Here is a 13,765-nt window from a genome sequence, read left to right as displayed (position 1 = left end):
AATTCTCAAAGAATATTTCGACATTAAAAATCTTGGAGAAATATCTAAATATCTAGGAATCGAAAGAGAAAAAGACTGAAGCTTTAAACTTCATCAAGCCAATGAGATTAGGAATACGATCGAAAAATTTGAAGGAGAGTCACCAAAGAAACTAAGCTATACATCCATGACTACGAATTTTACGAAGAACCAAAACAACCAGAATGGCGTTTTCCCCGATAATCGGAAATATAGGGAAGCAGTGGGAGCACTTTTCTATTAGCAACAGTATCAAGATCTGACATAGCAAATTCTGTTGGAATACTTAGCAGAAAAGTAGAAAAACCATCAACATCGGACTGGAACAGTATCATTAAAATCATACGATATCTGAGAGCTACAATTAATTACATATTACATCTAAAATCCAATGGTGCACCAGTCATCAAAGCTTACAGTAACGCTGATTGGGCAGGAGATACCTCTGACAGAAAATCCACATCCGGATATATATTTCAAATAGGAAACAGTACGGTATCATGGGGAAGCAAGAAACAAAATTGTGTCGCCCTATCTTCAACAGAAGCTGAATATATCGCTCTAGCCTTAACCTTGCAGGAGCTACAATGGATTAGACAACTGATGGAAGATTTAGGTTTCGCTCAACAGGAAGGTAACATTGTATTCAAGGACAATATATCATGCATAAATCTTTCCAGAAAAGAAAAAGCAGTTACACCAAACACATCGACGTGAAATATCACTATGTATGTGATCTACAATATCAAGGAATTGTTAAATTACAACACTGCAACAGTAAAATGATAGTATGCAGACATGTTCACGAAACCCTTGCCCAGACAAGAGCTGGAATATTTATTATATGGAATTGGCTTTACTCTGGACGAAACAGCTCATTGAGTGGGAGATTGTCGAGCAATTCATAATGACAGTGATGAAGCTGTACACTCTCACTTTAATTTCTGCCTGCTAACTGTAATTAACTGACTTGATCCAAAAAGAAGAAGAAACATTGTCTCCTTGTATGACTCATTCTCATCTTATGCAATGAACAGCAAACCACGCTTGTAATCATTGCTAGATTTTTTCTTCCAATACCTAATAAATATGTTATTTTGTGTGTGCTAATATTGATTGTATTCCTTACATCCGCAGCTTGGATTACGCTTTATTAAGGCAGGAACTTTAATTCTGTTTTATTCATCTGCTCGTCTTGATTTCACAAAGTTGTAATACTAAACAAAATGAACCACACATATCTTCAACAGAAAGAAAAGCCAGTGATAAGGCAACAAGAATGAAAAGAAGGAAGTAAAGCTACTGGCACTCTATACTGAAGAATGAAAACAACTATGAAGTAATTTCCTTAAAAGCTAAGCGTAAAGATGAATTGGAATCGTTAACTAGAACTGAAAGATTTTTATGAATGTAAAATGCCTCGAGAAAATCTAATCCCCCAATGCTTTTTGAATAATTTTGGTTACAGAAAAATAGAAAAAGTGGTTTTCTGACCAACAGTATTGGGAAACAGAGGATTTACGCATTTCTTTTTTTGCCAGTGTTTGGCTCATGTTCAAATTTTTAGGCTCTCTTAGTAAATTAAACCACACTGGCAAGGCATGCTGTATAGAGTCAAAAGTCTTTAATCCAGACTCGTCGGGACTTCGGCGATTCCAGATTATCGATTTTTCTGGATTATAGATCATCAGTTTAAATCTGGTAAGATGGCATGCAGAAATTATAAAATTAAAAATATGAAACCGTAATTTATGAAATAAAGAACAATTATTATCTAAAGGGTATCAAAATTTACAACAAAAAAAAAACTTATTATTTATTTGTTTACTTTAATGAAACATTTCTTTCATTGTAAGTTATTCAAGTTGCTTTGTTTTATGTGATAATACTTTCTCTTTAATTCTATTAAACAGACATAATTTCTTGTTCAGTTACAAAGTTCCGCTGTTTAAGTCCTATAATTGCTGTGTCAAGAACACCGACTAATTTGTCAATCGAAATTTTTTCATTTTCAATAACCTCTGTGTCACTTTCTTCACTATCAGAAGCGAATTATAATGACGAGGAATTTGATTTAAATCATATCAAAGACAGAGTACATCGAGATGAAATACTACATTTAGTAAGGAATTATAAGCCAAATAAAATAAAAACATCTGCCCTGAAGATAAGGATAGTGCTGACAGATCAAACTTCCAATTCATTGCACGCCACGACGTCCCCCCCCCCCCCCCCCGCAGAGCAGCGTGAAATTGATAAACAGATTTCGGAATGGTTAGAGAAACAAAGGATATGCCTTTATCCATTTTTTGCAGCAATTCCACTTTTTGTTTGATGGACATCGAAACATACGTAGCGTATTCGGAAACTAAGTACTGTTTCATTCTAGCGCCGTCACAGCGCTGTGGTAGGTGTCCCGCGCATGCGCACTAGTTATTCTTGTTCACTGACTTTCAATTGTCGCCATTTTGGTTGCTCTATGTTGCGTTTTCAGTTTGCTGTGCACATTCAAAATGTTTAAGACAATTAGTTCTCCCGCTGACTGTGAGATTCGTGCCGTGATTAAATTTTTGAACGCGAGGAATGTTAAATCGGCCAAAATTTATCGTCAAGTGACAGAAGTTTACGGTGAATACGCGATAAGTGATGGAATGGTGAGAAAGTGGGTAAGAATGTTTAATGCAGGTCGAACAAATGTCCACGGTCGGCCTTCTGTTGTCACCGATGATTTGGTAAGGAAAGTTGATGAAGCAATTCATGAGAACAGATGCTTCACAATGATAACTCTTTCAGAGGCATTTCCACAAATTTCACGTACTGTTTTGTTCGAAATTGTGTCTGACCGCTTGAATTATCGCAAACTGTGTTCCCGATGGGTTCCAAAAATGCTCACTGATGTTCACAAAACAAAGCAACTTGGTAGTGCCCTGACATTTCTCACGCAGTACAGTGATGAGGGAGAAAACTTTTTAAACCAAATTTTGACAGGTGATGAAACTTGGGTGTGTCATTTCAGACCAGAATCGAAACAACAATCAATGGAGTGGAGACACACTCATTCTCCGAAAAAACAAAAGTTCAAAGTGACAATGTCATCACAAAAAATCATGTGCACTGTCTTCTGGGATAGGAAAGGCGTTTTGCTTACTGAATTTCTTCCCAGAAGTGAAACCATTAATGCGGCATGATATTGTGAGACTTTAACAAAACTAAGGCTTGCTATTCAAAACAAACGAAGAGGAATGCTCAGTAAAGGAATTGTGTTGCTCCATGACAATGCTCGGCCCCATACTGCTGGTGTCACTCAATCGTTAATTCGACAGTTTCATTGGGAGCAGTTCGATCACTCGCCCTACAGCCTGGACTTGGTGCCGTCCAACTATCACTTGTTCCTGCACATGAAGCGCGAGCTTGGTGGCAAGCGCTTTGGATATGATGATGACACGAAAAATGCTGTGGAGTCGTGGTTATCGAAACTGGCGGGAAGTTTCTTTGATGATGGTATACAAAAACTGGTTACCCGCTATGACAAGTGTTTGATCATTGGCGGAAACTACATTGAAAAACAGTTTAAGACATGTATTTTCATGTAAAAATAAAATTGGATTCGAAAAAATTGTTTTATTTATTTATTTATTTATTTTTTTTCAAAACGGTACTTAGTTTCCGAATATACCTCGTACTTTCGCTTTTTAGATCCTTTGACAGCTCCAGCATCTGAAATTCTATTTGACATAATCGAAAGTTCAAGCTTACTTTTATAAAATTGCTCTAACAGTCTGCAAAAAGTAATAAGCCGGATCCAATTTGAAGATTAAGGTACAACGCAATCTGCAACATTAACTGAAATAGATAATTAGATAATTTTAGCTTAGCTTATACCGTACGTTACACATTAAACGTGCATGCATAAACATATTATGCGCATGCATAAAAGTATTGCGTGCATGCGTGAACGCATTATGCGTTGCCGCATGTGCAGAAAGTTTGTAGCTTTGAGGTCCAGATTATAGATCATTCCGGATTATGGGTGTCCGGATTAACGACTTTTGACTGTATTACCCAGAGTTCATATTCAGAATGGAATATACAGAATTATGAATTTTATTAACAAACGTCAAAATGACCCGAAAGTTGAATTTCTGTAAAATACATGCAATTTGATAGCTGACTGATGGAAAGATATGAATGACAAGAGAATTCGTATAATCTCCAAAAATGTGAGAGTGGCTTTTGATGTGTTGAGATGAGAATTTTAACTGCCTTGGTCAATAATTTTAGATGAAAAGCCTCTGCCAATCGCAGCTACTTTTCAGCTATTTAGTTCTTAATCAAAAGCTGATTGGGAGGAGCAAATTTAAAGTTAATGGAAAATGAATAAAATGAAGCTAACTTATGTTTAATTGAATAGCATGACAGAGGTTATCTAATTATTATAGTTATGCTATGTTTATGTTTTAAGTTATGCTTCATTTTACATCACACTATGCTGCTAAAATGGGCAATTTATGATGTCTCGGAAATGTATTCAACAATTCAGGTATGTGCACATGCATAGCAAACAAGAGCTAGTCATTAGTGTTTATTTTTGTAGCACTGAAAACATTTTTTCCCCTTGTAAGGTTATTAAGTAATAGGACTATACAGTTTTCTGGGTGATGAAAAAGCACTGTATTTCTTTAGAAGTACAGCATCTTGTTTAACAGAAGCAAATGGCAAAATTCACATTCTATGAAGCTATACTTCATAAATAAAATAATTTCATGGATCAAAATTCATGCAGTGATGACAAATCTGTACAATTTTCTGTTTATTATTATTTTTTTAAAGTGAAAACAGATTACTGTGTACATAAGAAAACATGTGCAATGTCAAATTTGTGCACTTCTTCCATTTCTTTCTTTTTTATTAGCAGCAGACTGCTGTGTACATGGAAATTTGACACTGTGTACACAGTGCGGAGCTTCTGCGATTCTCTGATGCTTTTTGAAGATAAAACAGATTGCTGTGAACACGGTTAGAACAGTGACGGGAGAGAAAATACATGCTTTATTACGGATGTTTCTTATGCTTTTATTGATCAGTCGCTATTTTACATAATTCTTACTGAATTATAATTTTTTATAAGGGCTGGTAACATTTTAGGATGTAGGTGTGGATAATCAGGAAGTGCTGAAAACACATTAATTAATTTAACTTCTAACATAAAATTTAGACTCTTTAAATTTTCTAGCAGAAAATCTTTTAACATATTTGGCTTATATATGATGCCATTTTATATGTAAACCTTTAATATTTAAAAAATTCCTTAAAAAAATTGAGTTCATCTCACATATAGGTCCTTCTAATATATACAGTACAAAGTCCGTAATCTGGACGTCCATTATCCAGAATGATCTATAATCCGGACCTCAAAGCCACAAACTTTTTTTTTGTATGCTTTACGCATGTGCATTGGGAGAATGTGTCTTCAGATATGTTAAAAAATGCTTGCCATAATTTATGGCGAGCTACCATATTTTATGGTGAGGACGATGAAGATGATAGCCGCGAATTTGAAGATTTTCGGACATCGCAAACTAAAGGTGAAATTTCCCAGTTATTGGATTTTGTAAAGAAATGTGGAGAACCGGTAATAAATAAAGATGATATAACAGAAATTTTTCATTGCAACGACAACGCCCCAATCATCATTCAATTAACGGATGGCAAAATCTGTAGTATGCTTCTAGATCAAGAAAATACCGCTTCCGATAATGAAGAAAGTGACAGAGAGGTTAATGAAAATGGAAAAATTTTGATTAACAAGTTAGTCGGTATTCTCGACACAGCAATTGCAGGACTTGAACAGTGGAACTTTGTAACTGAACAAGAAATTATGTCTGTTTATAGAATTAAAGAGAAAGTATTAGCACAAAAAACGAAGCAACTTAAACAACTTGCATTGAAAGAAATGTTTAATAAATCGCCGAAGTCCGGATTACGGACTTTGTACTGTATTAAAATGGGCCAATACAGTATTTTCCTTTAATTTTCATGTAAATAAATAAATCTAATACTGACTTAATACATTCATTAATATGGATCATAAATTTATTGTAATTATCACAAACTATATAAATTATTATGATTATTTGGCACTTGTGGCTTATCCTGGACTAGAAGTTTCGCCAAATAACAGAAAATGATAACCTACCAATAAATGCTTACCTAATACTCACAATCATATTCATAACATTTGCATCTTTTTATGAGGCATTCAAATCTTTCATGTTACTTCATGGATTTCTGGGATTCGCCAAAAATTGAAATAAAAAGCTAATCAATTTACTTAACTGTCATTATTCAAACTGCTGCTTTAAATTTACACTGTGAAACATAGCTAAGTCATAGTCTTTAAAAAATAATACTAATGTTTGTCACACTGCTGCGATAGTTACCCTGACAACTGTATTCAGATCACTACCAAAATTTCCTTCATACCTTCATAGCTTCTTGTCTAGGGTACGGCAACAGTACCATATTTTCATTAGATATTTACACCTATGTATCATATGATTTTCAAGTGTTAAAACATTAAATCGTATAAATATACACAAACCTTCATGCATAAATTATATACATGTTAGTTTTAAATATGCAAACATTACATCACTTTCATTCCTAAGGAATTTTTAATCCTCAGCAATTTATAGGTCTTCCAACAATAGACTTAATTGTTTGATACAGAAATAAATGTGTTTGGCATCATTTCGCAAATTTGTAAAATTTATTCAACTGGAATAAAAATTAACTATTTGATACCGACATACAAATATGAAAATACTATAAATACATATATTGCATAAAAATACTTACGTGGTTCACTACCCCAATTTGGATTCATTGAGGGAGTCATGGAATTATTCTGACTGCTCCAGTTTTTACCTTCAACTGGATTTGTTCCCCAAACTGAAGTGTTGCTTTCACTTCCCCAGGTGGCACCACTGGCTTGTGGCACACCAGTCCACAAGTTAGTGGTATCTTCCTCTTCTCCCCATGTTCCACCAATGTGTGTTGATGGAGTGTGACCCCATGGTTCACGTATCTGAGCAGGTGCTTTTACATTGGAATTCTTGATATGATGGCGAATGTTATTTTCCCAGATTTCTGTACCAGTACTGGTAGAGCTCGTCCAAGTGCTCCCTTCTTTAGGACTCAAATGAGGAGAGGAAGGTACATCCCAAGCAGTTTCTTGATTGATTCCCTAATTTAGAAATGTACATGTACATTTTAAGTTAATCTGCATTTCCCATACTCCCAGTTTCATACAGAAATTTAATGAAAACAATTATTTTGAAAAATAATCTGTAAAAAGCTAGAATTTATCATTCCACACACACACACAATTTGTTACAACTTGCTAATGGGTATAGTATTAAATGACTTTACATTTTTTGACTAGAATAACTAATGATTAAAAGTCATAACAGTATAAGAAAGATAATTATAACCTAATTTGGGATAAAACAAATGTAATGCTCATCTACATCTGAGTAATAATAAAGGAATAAATGTAATGGAAAGCAATTTTTTCATATAAACATATAATTTGTAACATGGAATAAATACAGTAAATGCATATTAGTTAATACACTAAATACTAACAGAAGATAATCCAATATCAAGCCCAATTTTCAGCAAAATAAAAAAATTAAAGATTTTGCTCATGAAAGAAATTAGAATGGTTAAAGCATTATTCTGAAAGAGATTCAGTTCATTCACACTGTAAATTTTCAGCTTCAAGTTCCATGTTTTATTATACATACATTTACAATTCACCATTTTTAAGAACATCTTCCCAAATTTATTACCTTAACCCCCTTTCAATTTACTGACATTAGAAATATTTTAAGCAGTCCTCGCAAAAATGTTCACAAAGACATAATGAAACTAATGTAACACTCATAATAATTGCTGCTTTCATTATATTAAGCTACCAAGTATTTATCACATATTTAAATTGGCTGGGTATTATTACTCTACAAAGCATGAGACAACAAATTTATCTAATATGTGCCAAGGATAGCCAATTTCAGCCAATTTAAAAAAAAAAAAAAAAAATCTTTAATTTCTTTTCAAATTTAATAAATTTGTAATTTCTTTACAAACTGAGCAATTTAAAAGTAATAAGAACTTTTTAATAATTTAAATCTTTTACTTCTCAATAATATATCCAACTGATAATTTTTTTTAACATATGCCCAATTACTGTAACCAACAAAAGTATTCTTCTGTTAATGGTATGTTTCTGAATCCATTTAATGTCAAACATGAACACAGGGCCAAAATTTAACAAGATGGCAGCAACCCTAATGATATGTAAAGTTTCATGGACAAAATTACTATTTCATTAAATGCTAAATAAATACAAAAATACAAAACAGATTTTATCAGATTATGATTACAAGGAATGCATAAATTAGGGATGTCTAAACTATGACTATTTGAGGGCCACATTGCAAAGAAAAAATTTTGCAGGGCCACACATACAATATTTTTAAAAAAATTGAAATAAAAATTAGCTCTTATTATTAATTGATTTTTTTAATTAACTAGTCATCTGTTTACTCAGCTTAACCCCTTCGCGCCGACTGTCAAGTCTACGTGCCAGCAACGAACACACTCACTTCCCGGCCGACACGCAGGCGTGCCAGAGCAATTTCCCGTTCAGCCCCAACTGTCACGTATTTGTGCCAGTGTCCTGGAACGTTTTAAAAACTATAATTTCTGTCACAAGACGAATGGCTTGATTTATGACGTCTCTTTAAATTCGCATGTGGTAGTTGTTTATTGTAAGCAGAGAAGTTTTATTTTCGCTGAAGCGTTGGGTATTTTGGTTTGCAATTCAGTTTTTAGAAAATAATTAGATCTTGTTAGATGTGAATTCTTTCTGTTTTTACCGTTGCAATGTCGAAGCGTCGAAAATGTTTAACAGAGCATGAAATAGCAGAAATGATGCAAAATATTTCATGTGTACATGGATATAGTGAAGAGTGTGCGCAATGCCATTTTTGTGGAATTCTGGGATGTTTTTTTCAGTAAAAATAAGTCGACGTGTACATGGTTTAGTGATAGTTTAATTAAATGATAGTTATTTTGTGAATTTTATGTTTGTAGGAATTTGGTATATGTTTAAGTTGAAGTAAACGTGCATGGAAATAATTTAAATATTTGACACTAAGTATTTGTAATGCTTGTGGTATGAATTCGTTGGTGATGTGTATAATAGATGATTTAGAGGTAAAAGTTTTTGGATATTTTATTTATTTTATATGTGGAAATGTTCATATTTGGAAAGGGTATATACTTTTTTGCGATCAGGTACTTTCATATATGTTCTTTTTACCGAGTTTAAAGATTCAGAAAATTGTCATGTATTTTCGTGAAATTTTTCTAATTTATGAGAAAAAAGCAGTGTACATGGATATAGTGAAGAGTGTGCGCAATGCCATTTTTGTGTAATTCTGGGATGTTTTTTTAAGTAAAAATAAGTCGGCGTGTACATGGTTTATGTGTATGTGTTATTTTGAAAAACGCGTAAGGAGTATGGTATTGTGCACTTTTTCCCAATTTTGCAGTGAATATTTGTCATGATTAAGCAGTTTTGTTAGATAAAATTTCTAGCATAAGTGTAATTCGGCTACTAGATTGTTGGAAGAAGTGTTCAGTAGATAAAAAGAAAAGAAACATGTCTTTACTTCGTGAAGACAAAATGACGGCGGGAAAAAAAAAAAATAGAGGGTTGCTGTAGGAGAGTTGGTCGGCAAATTTTCGCCAAAAAAACGCCAAGTTACCATAATGTAAAGATCAACCCTCAAATGTTCCAACTGGAAATATACTGAATTTCATTAGTTAGTTAACCAGTTTTATAATAGATGGCTCAACCTCTTGTTCAGACACTATTTTGTTTGTAAAAGCAATGTTTATGGTTATCATTTCTTTCACATGCAATTTTTCCGTTGAATTTGCAAAGAGCTTTTAAAACGCTGCCTTTAAATTTCTGCTATCAATTTACTCTCAAATAAATTTCACGTTTACATTACAAAGAGTTGAAATAAGATACAAATGAAATAACTGTTTTCTTAAGCAGTAACAGTGTTTAATTTCTCTCTCTTAAATTCATGACCTCTCTTTTTTTAATACTCTATTTACAACAAATTGTTTTGAAACAACTAAACATACTAGTACAAAATCAGGATTGTTTTGTCTTACCTCTTATCTGCTTCATTCAATATATGTGCGGAATTCTTGATATAATCTATATCCATAACATTTAGATGCTCACTTTCAGTTATATTAATATCGAGTAATTAACTGAAATACTTTAAACAGCTAATCTAATAAAAAAAAATATTTCACCCTTTTATTTGTACACTGGAAGTTTTCTTAGACGTACCATAAAACACAGCAAAAGAAATATTTTGCAAAACGTACAAATTATTAGTATTAAACAATAATAAATCTGATGATGCAAATTTGAAATACATTTCTGAATTTTTAATTGGCTGTCTCATTGGCTCACGGCACATCCAATTGTGTGATGAAATGACTAAGAAATGACTAAGAAACTTCATAATTTTATTCACAGCAATTGTCACATTGGCTGATTTGCTAATAAAAGTTTTTCTAATGTGGCATTACTAATATTACATCTACATTTAGTCAATGGTTTTGCAAAAACACTGAAAATCCTCTCACATTCTGCATTACCATGAAAAATTGTCATGATGGCCAACATTATTCTAGACACTTCACTATACTTTAAAATTCAATCAGTAAACTCCCAATTCCTAGGTTTATAAATACATCCAAGTTTCCTAATTGTAAACTGCAACTGCAATTTATCAGTTGCAACATCAACATCATCATCTTTCAAAACTAAACAAAGTAAAACTGGAAATCTATTGAAAAATATCTTATAATAGAAAACGATGCATTTGCTAGACCAGAAATATTTGCAACTTTAACATGTAAAATCACTTTATCATTGACTGGGAATTTATGCAGTACGCAATCACATACTTGGAGGAAGTAGCTTCTAAACGTAGAAAGAAAACTTATTTTTGTCTTCCTCTGAAAGTTCTTCCACTACTTTGTTACTGCAGCCCTATTACCAAATCTTCACATTTTCTTTTTTATTTCACTATAAATCACACCATATACAGAATTAGAAGACAAAACAAAGATTGGTTTTACAAACTTGGATAAAATATCTTTACCAGATCATAAATCACCAACTGCAAAACATGAATTAATGGAGTTCTACCTTGTAGAACTGTATTGAGAACGTTGAATGATGGCAAAAGAATTGTGTACAAAAGGAAAAAGCTTTCTTAAAGCCCAAAGACAAAAACAAAAATATCTGTTTTTCACAAGATACACTTAAAATAATCGGAAAATGTGTTTTTTTTTGAGAGAAATTTGTATCAGCTTTCAGCTTATATTTTCTAGTGTTATTTTGAGAACTGCCACTTAAACTGCTTACTAGCACAGAAATTACTTTATTTTTCTTACACAAACTTTTAATGGTGGAAGTAGTTACTACACCTTCATTTACTTTAGGTACCGTACAACTTTCAATACTAGAAGTTCAATTGAGCAACTAAAATAGAGCCTCTCAATCTTAACTCTAGAAGCACTTACTTCTTTAAAAAATGCAAGAAGTGGGTTCCATTGGTTGAGGATTCTAGATAAACGTTTCTTTAAAATAGCCAGTCGTACTTTTCCGTTTTGCTGGCGTAAACAATAAAGTCGGCAAGTTAGGATGTAATCAAACCGCTCACCCGAAGGCGAAAATATAGAACAGGCAAAATCAAGGGTTAAATTCATCAATTCTAATAAGAATACACTAGCAAATTAAAACATTGTGGTTTTACATAATTTCCAAGTTAGTTATTTATACAAATTGAAATAATTCTTGCATTTAAACTTGTATTCCAAATTAGGATTTAACTTCAAGTTAATGTAGATAATTACTGAGAGAATTAGATTTTTGTAGCGTAAACTATGCGAGATGAGATCACTTGGGGTAACGTGATACGAACCGGTGAATCAGGATGTTGAACCATGAAAGCATAGTAAATTCTTAAATTAATGTCTTTTTACAAATTTATTGTCTTTATTTATTAGCTTTTTTTCAAAATTTTAGACCATAATTAAAATGTTTATGACTTCAAAATAAAAAAATTCTTAGACCTAACATTTGTTAACATTTTTTATGTACATACTGTATGTTGTCGCCAACAAAGTTTGTTTGGCGAGATTTGCGCCAGTGAAACGGAAAGGTACCTAGCCAGCATGTTTCAAAATTTTTCTTATTTCAGTACAGTACAAAATCCAAAATCCGAACTTCGGCGATTCTGGATTTGGGATTTTTTCGGATATTAGATCATCAGTTTAAATCTAGTAGAATGGCATGTAGAAATTATAAAATTAAATATATAAAATCATGATTTATGAAATAATGAAGTATTTGTGATTTAAAAGGTATCAAAATTTACAAAAAAAAAAGCTTAATATTTATTTGTTTATCTTATTAAACATTTATTTCAATGTAAGTTGCTTTGTTTTTTTGTGCTAATACTTTCTCTTTAATTCTGCAGACAGACATAATCTCTTGTTGAGTTACCTTCTTGAAGTAGTGTAACTGCTGTTTCAAGAATTCTGCTAACTTGTCAATCAAAATTTTCTCGTTTTCAGTAACTTCTCTGCTACTTTTTTCACTATCCATAACAGAATTTTCTGGATCTAAAACTATACTACAAATTTTGTCATTCATTAACTGATTGATGATTGAGAAGCACTGTCATCACAATGAAAAACTTCTCTTATATCATCTTCATTTATTACCACTTCTCCATATTTCTTTAGAAAATCCATTAATCGAAAAATCTTACCTTTGTTTTGCGATATCGAAAAACCATTAAAATTAGCGGCTATCATCATCAAATTTAGCTATCCTTCACTAAATATTTGGCAATGCATCATGAGCTTGGCAACTAACAACAAGTTGTTCCATTAAATTTTCTCTCTTCTATCGTGCACTGAGCAATTAAGCCTTAATTGTATTATTTATTTATTATACTTATGTCTATTTCTTGCCAGATGCCTAAGGCTTATCAGAGTTCTGAATAAATAAATTCAAACATATACTTAAGCCATATTGAGGGCTGGTGCTAGCTATCTTACCACCTGATGCAGTCTCTGTGGGTCCTAAATTCTGCAATTCGAAGCAGCCATACGAACCCTGGCGCTGGTTCTGGGTTTATGTGAATAACAAATCAGCCCTAAATGTATTCTTTGAACTTACGAGTATCATCAACAAAATCTAATTTTAGCATATAGAAAGAAATTTTTGGTAAATTTTTCCACGTCAACATTTTTTAGTGCATTTAACTTAAATATTGTTGCAAATATGACACATTGTAACCCTTTTTCTGCATCATCTCTCCTTCTTGAAATAATTCTAACTTTTACATGAGGTTTAGTTTTTATTTTAAAGGGATATAGCAATTACTTCTTCATTTTCACTGCCACTGTTTGTATTAAGAATGGACTGTTCCAGCCTAATTAAGATGCAAAAACGAAACTTGAAGTTACATCACCTGAAAAGCAGAGACGTGCCAACAGCTGACTAACTGTCGTGAGATGACGTCATGTCTACTTCATATATAAATAAATATCTCGCATCGCTCTGGCTTAGCCC

At 32.7% G+C, this 13,765-nt stretch overlaps 1 protein-coding gene across 6 annotated transcripts in view; it reads right to left on the bottom strand.

Annotated features, from left to right (window-relative positions):
- The window catches only part of LOC118202774 (protein Gawky-like), a 105,419-nt gene that overhangs the window by 71,389 nt on the left and 20,265 nt on the right, over window positions 1–13,765 (bottom strand). For all 6 annotated transcript variants that reach the window (XM_085811859.1, XM_085811854.1, XM_085811856.1 and 3 more), the window contains exon 3: window positions 6,877–7,264. In XM_085811859.1, the coding sequence (XP_085667985.1) occupies window positions 6,877–7,264 (388 nt within the window). The remainder of the gene's footprint in view (window positions 1–6,876; window positions 7,265–13,765) is intronic.

Source organism: Stegodyphus dumicola, chromosome 2 (genome assembly GCF_044657685.1).
Source record: "Stegodyphus dumicola isolate Sdum_Otavi_A_Nest chromosome 2, ASM4465768v1".
NCBI lineage: Eukaryota > Metazoa > Arthropoda > Arachnida > Araneae > Eresidae > Stegodyphus > Stegodyphus dumicola.
The sequence above is the reverse complement of the archived record's forward strand: the minus strand, read 5'-3'. Positions and strand labels throughout refer to the sequence as shown.